The sequence below is a fragment of the Battus philenor genome, unplaced genomic scaffold (genome assembly GCF_028537555.1).
Source record: "Battus philenor isolate CCGP_79_NKW_IND1 unplaced genomic scaffold, ilBatPhil1.0.hap1 SCAF_2, whole genome shotgun sequence".
NCBI classification, from domain to species: Eukaryota; Metazoa; Arthropoda; class Insecta; order Lepidoptera; family Papilionidae; genus Battus; species Battus philenor.
Genome location: NW_027181682.1, coordinates 6,402,413 through 6,415,387, shown reverse-complemented (window position 1 = coordinate 6,415,387; position 12,975 = coordinate 6,402,413). Strand labels below are relative to the sequence as shown.

At 32.4% G+C, this 12,975-nt stretch overlaps 2 protein-coding genes across 2 annotated transcripts; both read right to left on the bottom strand.

Moving 5' to 3' along the window:
• Window positions 1-263: 263 nt before the first annotated feature.
• LOC137921895 (sodium- and chloride-dependent glycine transporter 1-like) lies at window positions 264-4,619 on the bottom strand. Its single transcript, XM_068764681.1, has 12 exons — window positions 4,496-4,619; window positions 4,127-4,258; window positions 3,880-4,034; window positions 3,736-3,803; window positions 3,535-3,667; window positions 3,296-3,430; window positions 3,042-3,145; window positions 2,588-2,825; window positions 2,230-2,358; window positions 1,528-1,728; window positions 693-821; window positions 264-401 (listed from the first exon to the last, which is right to left on the bottom strand). Exons 1-12 carry the CDS (start codon window positions 4,617-4,619, stop codon window positions 264-266), a joined length of 1,686 nt encoding a protein of 561 aa, XP_068620782.1.
• A 1,568-nt stretch (window positions 4,620-6,187) lies between these two features.
• LOC137921894 (uncharacterized) lies at window positions 6,188-12,537 on the bottom strand. Its single transcript, XM_068764680.1, has 9 exons — window positions 12,432-12,537; window positions 11,784-12,169; window positions 11,503-11,713; window positions 10,799-10,947; window positions 9,361-9,552; window positions 8,551-8,725; window positions 7,333-7,547; window positions 6,930-7,130; window positions 6,188-6,319 (listed from the first exon to the last, which is right to left on the bottom strand). The coding sequence occupies exons 1-9, from the start codon at window positions 12,535-12,537 to the stop codon at window positions 6,188-6,190; spliced, it is 1,767 nt and encodes a 588-aa protein (XP_068620781.1).
• Window positions 12,538-12,975: the final 438 nt, after the last annotated feature.

Genomic DNA, 12,975 nt, shown 5'->3' with positions numbered 1-12,975 from the left:
CGATAGAAAAATTAAGCCATGAAACGAAAAGGAATTTACAGAAAGATGGTGATGCTTATTCACATGATCTACGGATGAAACAAATATAAGATCTAGGAGAAATGGAGTAGAATTCGGAAAATGAGCAGCGACGGACACTGGGACGATAGAAAGATTACAGGATTCAATTGTGGACTTCCAACGACCTGTTTTAATTCTACTACCACGAAGTAAAAAAAACTGTCAGTGAACACAAAAATACTTTTTTAAATAAAGTTTATTTATTACAATGCACACGTTTCTTTATTTACATTTGCTTGAGACACACCCCTGTTTTCTTTGCGGAAGGAATTCCACCGTTTACGTAATTCGGTTTCCGCTGGACCCCAATTGGCGTTTGGTCGGCAGTTTTCTTTTATTCGCTGAAAGAATAGTGTTTCTGTAGCTTTTTCTTATTTTAATTTATTGAAAAATGTGACTAACATACACTTAGTTATTGGGCAAAATATATATCTTTCTTAGATATGTATTGAAAATAGGCTATATTATACGCAAAAGTTAACATAGAGGTAATATTTACTAACACAAGTTTCCATTTTTGATTATTATACCTATAAATAAATAATATTTTTTCTCTAATTATAAGCATAACTTTTAAGGTGACCATTGTCATTAATAGTGCGATAATTTATAAAATAAATTATGATAATTACTTGTAACATAGGACCCCTGGATTTATAAATGATTCTGGTTGCGTAGATCGGAATGCATACGACCGAAGCTAGTGCAACACACCAACCCCCAAACCCAGATGCTTCACGTAGTGAGCTGATGGCCACCAACTGGAGAAAACAAAAAAGTAGATTATTCAAAATTTTTAAGATGAAGTTTTGGTAAAAATGACGTAGAAAATGTTTGAAGTAATTTAACTGAAAATTTTGATTTATTTTAAACGAAAATTACTTAAAGCAATTAAATGTTATTTTAGGTTATCTTTAACAAGAATATTATTATTCGTAAAGATTTCAAAGGTTTCGTCCATGTTGAATTTTTTTGGCCACTTACATAGAGTATTACGAGTACATATCTGGTTCATTATGGCTTAGAAACAAAATGGAAGCATCACTGAGTATTTGCAAAATAACTCGTTGAGAATTGATCGGTTTATAAATACGTATCATGAAAACTCACAAAAATGTTTTGATTGCCTTTGATCCGACAAGGATTCAAGGTGAACTGCCAGAACACCATTTACACAATAAGTTCATGCACTCATCGCTTTTTGAAATGATTAATGATTAGGTTTCAAAAAAATAATTTTAAAATTCACGTATGTTTTTTATGACTGAAACTTATTTATCAAAGAAGTTATATTTAATTATATAACTTATACAAATAGTCAATGCATATCAGTTTTTAAAAGCCCTAAAATATCCGCCATTTTCCTTATAGAACATCCATTTCAGAACATTAAACAGAAGTGCATTCCCGCTCTTTGAATAATTAAAAGCTATTGTTATCGTATATATTAGTATTAAATACTTTTACCAGCAATAATACAGGAAGAAGGTATTTCCACAAAAATATCCAAATGTGGTTAAGTGGTTTGCCAGTCATAAATAACACGTCCGAGCTTAGTTTCTTTGGTCCATATGTATACACTGCCGCTATGAGCTCCATAATGCATACCGTTGGCACGCATACTGTAGCCACGTGAGAATCCAGTAGTCTTAAGACGTGTATTCCACCCTTTATAAAAAAGTATAAAGTAATTTAAACAAACAGTGGATCCACTGAGACTATAAACAATAAATTGTCATTGGATATATACACAGTAGGCCAGAAAGGCGTGCGAATTTCTATTTCAGGTAACTTTTTCCTTTCGCAACTGCATTATTTTAACCGTACAATATACAGGAGTGTATACGTATATATGATACACATCACAGCGATGTTAATTTTATAGAATAAATTCCCCAATGTACAAACTATATTATAAATAAAAAATATTTCCTCGATTTTCTATAATTTTTTTTAAAATCTGTTCAATTTACTCGTCTCTGTATAATATATTAATGTTTTAAATGTATTAAGTGCATCGCTGCCAAAGACACGGATAAAATTTAATAACCAATTACATTTTAATGTTGCAATAATTAGCTTAAATAATTATAAGTATTGGTGTAATTAGTAGTATTTACATAAATTGTGTTGTTCTTACGTCGACTATTGATGTACTACCGAACTGACCTTCGTATTGCAGATTATTGAGATAGAGAAAAGCGCTAAGCAAGTCATAAGAGTAATCAGTTTTTTGCGCCGCTGCAACTTCGGGTACTCGTCCATCACTCCTGCGATGACTGCTTCTATAGTTACAAACTAAAATGGAAATATTGAATTATCTGCTTAAAGTACAAAGACACAACTTTTTTTTCATACAGATAATATATACGGCCAATTCACGTATTAAGTATTTCCCTTGTTTCTATTTTAACGGTGTGCAATAAATTTTTGTAAACATAAAAATCACAGCGTGAAATTTTATTATACATTGTAGTCAAAAGTAATTAAATTAATGATTTTAATGAATAATATATAGTATAGTTACCATTGAATCGATACCAAGAAAAAAGAGCATGACGAAAAAGGTCACCGCCCAGAAATTCGGTGCCGGCATCATTGTGACAGTTGCGGGGTATGTGATGAATGCCAATCCAGGGCCAGCAGTAGCCACGTCGCCCACAGGCACTCCGGCCCGCTCGGCCGCAAAGCCCAGAACCGAAAATACAACGAAACCGGCCCAAACGCTTGTACCACTGTTAACTAGTGGTATTATTACTGATGACCTAAAAACAAACTTTGAATAACACGATGTAGCTTATTTATGCAATGACTGATAAATAATCGTCAGGTTCACAGGTCGAATTAAACGAACACACGAAAATCCTAAATATGTTTTGTTGTTTATAAGATTTTAATTCTATTTTCTAGTACTTATTTCACGTGACCATTCAGATAATGTTTTTACATTTAAGTAGACGCGATTCTAAAAGTGAACGGACCTTAAATTATCATAATTGAATTTGTTGAAGCTGGCCATGCTAATTAAACCTCCCCATCCTGGACCGAGAGAATAAAAAATTTGCGTTGCAGCATCTATCCATACCTGAAAATTTATTATATTGGTTAAAGAAATTAATACGAAAAATAATCTGAGAACTTATAAATCTACTATACCATATATTAGCAGATAGAATCGCAGACGATTTGCTAATCGTAGATATATAGTACTTGTTAATAATATAACTTTTATAACCTTGGGATTTTTTAACTGACTCCAATCGGGCAGTATATAATACAATATTCCTTGTTGAGCGCCCGGCAAAGTCACACCGCGGATGAACAATGCGAAAAGCACCACATACGGAAACATAACTGTAAAGTAAACAATCTGCAAAACAAAATTTCCTTATCAAATCCGGTGCAAGAAATAGACTTGACTTTTTAGAGCAAAGTGCCAAAGAAAGCAATTTAGAGCGACAATTTCGTGCTCACCTTTCCGACGCTCTTGACACCATTGCATATGCACAGGTAGACGAGGACCCAACATATAAAGTTGCACCAGAATACAGGCCACACGATGCCACCTATTTCATGAATGCCCGTTGACATTTGTAAAAGCCGTATGCTAAAAACGTTGTATAAAAGCTTTATATTATACATTTATTATTTTTGAAATAATAATTTGTGACTTACTGAAAGAATTCATCTTCTGGAGTCGTTATTGATTCTGTTGACGTCAAAACTGTAGAATTACCAGTAATCTGAAATAATCATGAAAATGATTTTATTTTTTTAATTTATACTTATTAAAAATCTCTCAAACAATATTTCAATCACCTGGGTACATCTTTCAGTATTCCATGAGTTGTTACAAGTTTGCCAGGGTAAAGGTGACTGGAACGAATTGTAGATATAAAATAAAGGATAAGACATTATAGCAGAGAAGTATGTCATCGCTATTATATTCATTACGATCATGGCGTAGCCAGCTCCTGATTACGAGAACAAAATAAATTTACATAACACTTGGTCCTATTCAGAATAGCAAAGCGATGTTGTTTAAAAATTGATATTTTTAACAAACCTTTGAAAAGTGGGTTTATATTGAACACTGAAATACATCCTGCGCTCGCAAATTGGCCCAACGTTGTCTCCAGGTATACAAGAGGGATGCCACAAATGATGAGTGTTATAAGGTAAGGTATAAGGAATGCACCTGAAATTAATTTGTTTTCAACATTATAATTGTTGTACTATATATTCTAAAAATATATATAATTTTGTATAACATTGTAATTTATAATACAAACATAAGTTATGACTAGTCAAACATCAATATTTAATAAAGAACTATTTAAAAGGCTGAAAATTACAGGTAAAAGTTTAAATTTACTAATTTGGTACCTTATGTGCGAGTGAAAAAAGAAAATGTTTTATTCAACAAACAACATACCACCGCCATTCCTATAGCACAAGTAAGGGAATCTCCAAATATTTCCGATTCCAACAGCGTATCCGAGGCATGATAGCACATACTCAAGCTGACTGCCCCAACGTTCGTGCGACTGTTCAGCCATTCATACAGAACTAAATCGACTGCGGTTAGCCCCTTAGTAGCATTAAATTTAATTGAGGATATGAATGCTTATCCATGTATTGTCCTATATTCGACTTTAGTAACATATTTTTACTGAATGTTCTTACTTCTATATATTCATTAAATAATAAAGTGAGTTTTATTTACACGTAGTAAAAGGGTTCCTATTCTATTTGTAGGTATAGTAGCAATAAGTAAAAGAGTATGTGTTTTAGTCTTCGAGGATGTCACACGTATTTCAGATTTTAATGAAATTTTGCGAATGGTAAGGCCGTCGGAAGACGCTTGATGCAGGATGCCTTTAATTGGTTTTATTGGAAATTTAAAGAGAATGTAGTAAGCTTGTTTCTGAAATGATTATGATGATGGTAATAATGCCAGTTTTCTCAAAGTAAGCGTCTATCTTTTCACAATTTATCTTGAACAATAGTTTTCAACCACAAGGTTTTGATAGTATCTGGTACAAAGTCAAGCAAGTATCGATTGTTTAAGAACCATTAATCACACGTACATTCAGTCCTAATACTATGAAAAATAAAAACAAATCATAGTTGAATATTGGTAAACAGAAATACAAAATGATCAACTTTTTCTATACGTTTTTTTAAGTAATTTACAAGAATTTGAGTTTGTCCATTTATTTGAAATACTATTAGTGTTTTATAAAGTTTTTATAAAAAAAATTGTTAATTTTATAAAGTCGTGTAGCTAATAATAAATTTGTTTAACTTTATATTCAATTTGATTTACCTAATATTTCATAAAATTAGTAACCGTTTTACGCAGGTATTTATGGCATTACTATACACTCCCCATGTAATATGTCTCTGAATGGTCAACAAATTTAAGTTTATCTTGTAAAAATGTCCTATTACAGTTTGAAACATTTAAGTTTAGAAATGTATTGCTCTAATCCTCTTTTAAGAATATTATGCAAATAATCATAAAAAATCCTTCTGACTTTGTTGTGGGTTCTTCTCAAATCAGATCGCGTTTGGAGCTTTCATAGCTGTAATTTAAAGGATGCCATTGGAAGGAAGCTGAATCTGATTTTAGTTTCTATAAAATTGGACTCTTCTATCAAATCGTATTCTTTTCATGATGTAAACAAGTGGTTATAAATGGTCAAAAGTGAACACTAATACGAATAAATAAGTAACGACAATCGAAGAGATTTTTACTTTGTGAATAGTTGAACGCAGGCAAAGTAAATTTTAAAAAAATTGACGTAGACGTAGCAGCAAGCAAGAGCTAGTTCAATATATCAGCTTTGCTTTGAATCCGCCCCGACAATGAAACGGTAGGCATACATAAATAAGTAACGGGTACAGTCCCAAGCGGTCGACGTGATATAAATAAATCTTATAAGACGGATGAAACATTTCCTGTTTGTTAATATAAGACGGGATTCTCTGAAGTGTCAAGCCAAATCATTTTTGAAGTACAAGCTATGAGAAACTGAATTAAAGCCAATAATGTTTCACATTGAATTTATTTATATTAAATGAATCATTATTCTTGTCTCATATCACATGGAGTAATCTGGTATTAGTGTAAAGTATCAATACCGAACCCAAAATGACACGTTAAATTCTCAGGTGGTTGCTGTCTAGAGGATCCCGGGTCGGTGTCCAGCTTGCCCTTAGTGACTTTAACGGGCGCTTGACTGTACTGTAAGGTCTAAAAGAAATTGTATACATATAAAAAAATTCTCTGATATATTCTTAACTACATGTGCTACTAGACAATAGTAATATATAAGACGGTATAAGATGTGCCCATGCTTAAAAACGCCGCAGCAAAAGAAATATAAGGCTACTCTAATTTTCGTACAAGCGCAGATGTAGTGAGAAGTAGGGTATTGTAATGCAAAACACTATTTGTCAATAAGGACAGGTGTATAATAACCACAAGAGAAGTACTATCTTCTAGTACTCAGAACTCTCGTTACATTTGTTATTGACGTGGATGACTTAAAAGAACAAATCTCTAAAAACTCTCACAGCCGAAATATTTATTACAGGACATGTTTCCGTCTTGCTATAATTTTGAAAAGCTTAAAGAAGCGTCACAAATTGTTTTACTTGCTTCTGTTTTCTCACCATCTAAATTTTTAATTTTGTACTGCCGTTTCGTTCGCTGTATCACACAGAGGCATTTTATGTTCAACAAACTTTTAATAGACATTTCTTTATAAACAACTAGTTTTCACACAATTTTGTTTTCAGATCGTTAGGGCTCATCTACAATAGAATCTTACACCTTTAAAAAATTCATAAATAATTCTTACGGAAAGGTCACCATCTCCCCAGTGTATGGCTTCGTTTGTGCCAAGCGAATCGTCCCAGTGAAAATGTTGTGAACTTTGTGTCCAGTCTGGTCTTTTCAGAATACATTTTATAGTAGCTATTATAGCCCTTTGTTCACTCGGGATGGGTTTTATCGAATGAGCGCTCTTCTTATCTGCCTTTCCTTGTTTCACGGGCACACTCTACGAGCATGAAAAGAATGTGATATTTATTAAAACGACTCATTAATTTTAATGGACCTTATCTAAAACCAATTATATTTTTATTATGTGCGATTTATATTTTCCATTATCAGTAATAAATTGATTAAAAACGATGCGAGGTATGAAAAACTGTGTTCTCTTTCATATTTTATGCAATTAATTTGATTTGAAACATTATTACCATTGTAAATACAAGTCGTACTGTTACAACGGTTCGAAATGTATCTCGTAATCCAGTTAAATTTGGGCAAAATATTCTGACGGCTGGCTCTTGGAAATTCATGATTTTGTTCCACTGTACTCTGTTGCTTTCAAAAGTCGTATAGTGGTGAATTTCACGGGAGTCTACGGGGATTAATCGAAACACATCGGACTCGTGTGATAAAGCTTCAGTTTCTGTAGAAAGAATAAGCATGTACATAGCTACTCAAAGAAATCATTATTCAAGTTGTGATTATTTTGAATTTCACCTTAAGTTCAGCACCGCCCTATTACAAATGTTTACTATTTAATCAAATGGCAAAAAGTTAAAAACCTGTTTTTTACGGTTTGGTCACTGGCATTATAACGCTCGTGTCGGCGGCGATCTGTTTTTCTTAGTGGAGGCTAATGCCGTGCTTCGCTTTAGTGTAATACAGTGTTTTAGTAGCATTATATATATAGGACTGAGACTTGAGGTCGTAGGACGCGGGTTTTATACTGTATTATATGTGTAATTCACCATGTGCGCATTAAATATGTACGGTTGCCTCTACTCACAAGTTTTCTGGAGGATGGGTATCAAAGTCCTCTGTGTGCTATACCACAATGCGATTGCAAACTTGCCTATCAAGCGTGGCCGATTATGGTATATCACCTCATATAAATAACCTTTATAAATAGATAACCTTGTTTCGTACTGACACGTTATTTATTTTACCTGATATGGAGATTTTTATAAGAATTGCATTTAGTTTTCCCATTTAAAGGCTTTCAAGAGTTGCTATTACGGGAATACGATATCGTTGTATTCGTTGTTAATAACATAGCAAAGGTATTTAACAGAAAAAAATGTTGGATTTTATATCATTGTCACCATTGTTTCAGCCGTGGAACGTCACTGCTAGACAAGCGCCTCTTCCATAGATTTGCAAAGGACTGTATTGTTATTATAGTTGGAAGCAGCCTTCATCCAACGTCTTCGGACGATCTTAACACGGTCGCATGATCTTGTGGACAGACGTCGTACGCTGCACTAGCCAGTCAAGTCCACTCTAAAACTTTAGGGCCCTAGCAGTTGTCAGTTCATTACATCGTATGAATTATTTACCGTAGTAAAAATACAATTATTTATTTACTATTACACTGTGTTCACAGTGAAGTATAAATTTCTGATGTACTGATGTTCTGATCTACTTACCCATAGAGGATTTACTTTTTATGGTTGAAGGCATTTTGCTGGGTTCCCAGACGTCGTCTTCGGGTGGCGGCAGCATTTCAATTAGAGATTCATTGTTCCGAAACATTAAAAAACCTCGTCTAGTTGAATCTAGCAGAGGAAGCTCTAATTCGACGTGAAAAGTCATAACAGCACCCTGAATCACCATGGCATTAAAAGTAATGACAGTTTCGGATTAGACAACTTTAGGAGTAATGAGGTTCGAATCTTAACTGAAATGAAACATTATTGTGTGAAGTAAACCATGCACGATTCGTTCATACATAAGGCTAGTGATGTTTGTATTGATAGAATTACATAATTGTATATATGTCTGTGGTAATAATATCATGAAGGGTTCCCACAATCACGCAGCGTTTGAGTGGCTCTTTGTGGCGTCGTTTCTCTACGCGTGTCCTGCACTTAAGCGTTACTCGACATTCGTTGTCTGTCAACGTAACTACTATTCTTTTTTTGTTTGAATTGTGTTGTCGGTTGGAGCCCGCCGTCTTGCCATTGGGTGATAGCATATGTAGGTTTAGGTGTAGCAGGTACAATAGTAATCTTAAGGGATTCTATTTATTTATTACAAGAATAAAAAAATCTAAATTAAAAGAAAAAAAAATCTTCATTACCATAGCTTAACGAGCGTGATATTATTACTTTTTAAAGGATTAAAGTATAACAATAATATACAGTTATGAGAAAATTATCGTAACACTGATTAAAATAAAAGAAACTCGATGATTCTAAGAGTAAAATACCTATATTGTAAATTTCTGTTAAACTTACCTTATCGGCTTTCGGAGGTTGCGGTGCGGAAATTATTCGAAAAACTGTAAAGTTGAAATACGTAGACCGTAAATCATCTGGATGAGTCTCTATGTTTTGTTCGGGTTGATCAGTTGCAAGGATTTGTCGTAAATCCAACCATTGTAGTTGTGGTAGCTTAGACAAAGTGGTTCGAGCGTATGCTGCGCAAAGCTGAAAATTGACAATCAAATATTTTTTTTAAATTGCAATATTTTTTTTATTAATTAATGCAATACATAGTTTAAATAAATTAGAATCTTAGTTGAACTGCGCATTACATGTTAGTTACCCACTCATATTTATTACATGCTTATGTTGCCCTAAAAAAGAAAAATATATAAATAAAAAGCAATATATACTGTTGAATACAACTTCAATACATTTAATACAACGCAATTTTACAATAATGTAAAAATTATAACGTCTTTTTATTCTAGCTAGCCACAGTGGCGTACCAAGAACTTTTGCCGCCCGGGGCGATCTCCAGTTTGCCGCCCCCTCTATTATAAGTTAATCAAATAGTGGTTTTTTATAAATTAATACACATAAATAAAATATTAAGTTATTTAATAAATATTAATTAATACACAGAGTAAATTTTTTTAGACATATGTGTATGCACTCGTAAACATATTTATATAATATTTTATCTACTCTTCTTTCTAGCTTTCATACTAGAAAAATCGTGTATAATGCTCTCAACATTAATATTATTTGTAATTTCTTGTTCTATTGGCAATATTGCAAGATTTTGTAGTCTTAATTGACTCATTGTAGAACGAAGACAATTTTTTATTAACTTCAATTTTGAGAAGCTTCTTTCGCAACTAGCGACACTGATTGAAATTGTTAAAAAAATTCTTAACAAAATTACAATGTTGGGAACAGAATTTTAATTTATTATTCAAGAAAGAAAATAAATATGAAATGAATATGTTGCTTTTTACAACTATAAGTAAATTTAAAAAATGCCGCCCCAAGGTAAGTGCCGCCCGGTGCGGACCGCACCCACCGCCCCCCCCCCTAGGTACGCCACTGGCTAGCCATCTTGTGCTAGTAATATAATTTGAGAATTTAATAATTTTTAGCAAATATTATACAGGGTTATTAAGAAAAATGTGATGTTGAATGTGAGTTTATGTTAAATAATTCAATGAAATAAATATTTATTCTTATGAATATTAAGTCAAGATACTCAGAAGAATAATATAAAGTATATATTATGTGTAATATGTATTCTTACATAGTATTATTGGTCCCAATTCTTTCCAAATACTCCTGTTGTTTAATGTTGACTCTATCACGAAGAATTCGACAAGAAACATGATAGTTATTCTATTTTATTACTACTATTTCAGATTTTACTAAATACACAAAAGCGCCATCTATTATAAATTAATATAATTAAAACACGTACTGCACAAGGATTTCCCGCGAGTTGTAGTGAAACAAGACTTGGCAATGACGATAAAGCATCTAATGTAAACTCTAAGTCATAGATGTCATTGTCTGCTAAATCCAAAACTGTGATTGTTTCTGGTAAATTTCTTAATCCTCCAACATCACCTTGTACATAAAGCACACTTATTTCAACATTAACTACCATTTAAATTTCGGGATACTAATTTCTTATTTTAAATAAGTTGTATTTTATAAATTAAGATACCAAAATAGCAAAAGTGCTGTTTTAGTTAATTCGTTGCTAATGATAATTAATTATTATTTAACAAGGAATAGAGACAATTAAAAATTAATTATTACAATCTAGGAATGACTGTGTGCCGAAGTTGTCATATTACTTCGTGTAATGTTTGCTATTTTCATATTATTTACAAGTATCTAGTCTGTCCCATCTAGATAGCCTCTTATAAAAACTATCTAGATCGGCTTGACTGTGTAGTGTCTATTTTTTCTATTTTTATTATTATTTTCATGTTCGAAGCTGATGTAGCTAACTTTTCGGTGCTAATGAACCTATCTCATGTTTTGAAACGACTTGCTCCGACAAAAGAAAAATGAAAGCTTACAAAATTTGTTGGTAAGCTTACATCTAGCTATAAATTTAATTATGAGATGTGAAGTTAAAAGTACTCAAGTATAAATATAAAGATTAATATTCACCTAATACATTTTTGGCCACTCCCAAATAAAGCAAGTCATTAGGTAAACCCGTTGTCATGGTATCTATACTTTCGAAAAAATTACTTTGCAATTCAAGAGCCCTTACACCACGCGGAATCATGAAAGCGTCAATTTCACTAAGGAAATTCCCACATAAATTGAGTCTCACTAGTTTTTGGAATTCGATTAAACCTTCATCCAATTTAGTCATCTAAAAAAAATTCACTCAATAAATACGCGAACGATGCTTGATTAAATAATGTTATTGTTTCTGAACATACTTTGGCGTCGTTTACCCTCAGAACAGAGACATTCTTCAAGTCATGTTCTAATATCTTTCTGTCATTTATTAATACAGCTCTCTTTATTAAACTAACCATGTTATCAGTAATACAATTATCGTGACGAAAGCAAATTTTGCTTTCTTCATTAGCAAATTTTTCATTATCCCACATTACAATAGGCAGTATTAATTCCCATTGCTCTTGTAGGCTTATATTAGAGTCATCGTCAAGAAATCTACTTAAGATACTTTTACTAATTTTATCTTGTAAAGCTTGCGAAAAAGTAATTTCTTCAATTCGGTCACGGTATCGTTGTTTGGTATAACGAGCTGCCTCTTCTTCGATAGTCCAGTTTACACCAGTTTCTATTCTTTCTTGATAACCTTTGCCCGGAGAGTTAGATCAAAATTATTCTTAAATATAACATTCACACCTAATCAATATTTTAGCAATCATATAACAAATGTAAGAGAAAGTTTTGTTGGATGTACCTGAAATAAATCTAAAAATAAAAAAATCTAATGAATCTTAACTTCAAGAAGATAAAATTGTGAGTAAATGATATGAAAAATTTGATTCGATTCGATTGATGCTATTCTATTTCTATGATATCGTTTTTTTAATGATTTAAGGGTTGAGTTTTACCTTCGAGTGCATCGTTCGGAATATAGTTTAAACTTGCGTTGCTTACGTTTGGCCTATTTATTGGTGCAATGACTTTCTTAGTTGGTTCTTTAGGTTTGGGAGGCATATTCATACACCAGAAATGTCACTTACAAATAAACATTTTTACGAGGACAGACGCCGTCAATGTGTATTTAAAAACTGACGTTTTATAAAATAGTTTATATGTGACAATAACATATAAATTGTTTTTGTCATATTCATACATAATAAATAAATAAATTCTTAAGTTCCGATTATGTAAACTTTATACGTTTTTTTGATTGTTTGAATAACCGCATACTGTAGCTTGTGATATAACTTGATCATATTATTCGGAAGTATGATCGTTTTTCAGATTATATCGATTATCATATGTATGTACGAAATCACCCAAAAATTAGACAAGCCCGGGAATTTACATTTTAGCTATTTTCGAACTTATCACATTGACCTTGAGTTAGATTTTTTCCTTTTCGATATCATATAGATTCATTACATAAAATTCATATGTAAAAAGGTTACA

Excerpts from the sequence above, each read along its gene's own strand:
- LOC137921895 (XM_068764681.1), bottom strand. The coding sequence starts at position 4,619 with ATGGCTGAACAGTCGCACGAACGTTGGGGCAGTCAGCTTGAGTATGTG. Across the intron at positions 3,146-3,295 it reads GTCAGTTAAAAAATCCCAAG|GTATGGATAGATGCTGCAAC; the intron begins GTTATAAAAGTT and ends ATAAATTTTCAG. Across the intron at positions 2,359-2,587 it reads TTCTTGGTATCGATTCAATG|TTTGTAACTATAGAAGCAGT; the intron begins GTAACTATACTA and ends TTTCCATTTTAG.
- LOC137921894 (XM_068764680.1), bottom strand. The coding sequence starts at position 12,537 with ATGCCTCCCAAACCTAAAGAACCAACTAAGAAAGTCATTGCACCAATA. Across the intron at positions 7,131-7,332 it reads TACGACTTGTATTTACAATG|AGTGTGCCCGTGAAACAAGG; the intron begins GTAATAATGTTT and ends TCATGCTCGTAG. Across the intron at positions 6,320-6,929 it reads GGGGAGATGGTGACCTTTCC|ACCTTACAGTACAGTCAAGC; the intron begins GTAAGAATTATT and ends AATTTCTTTTAG.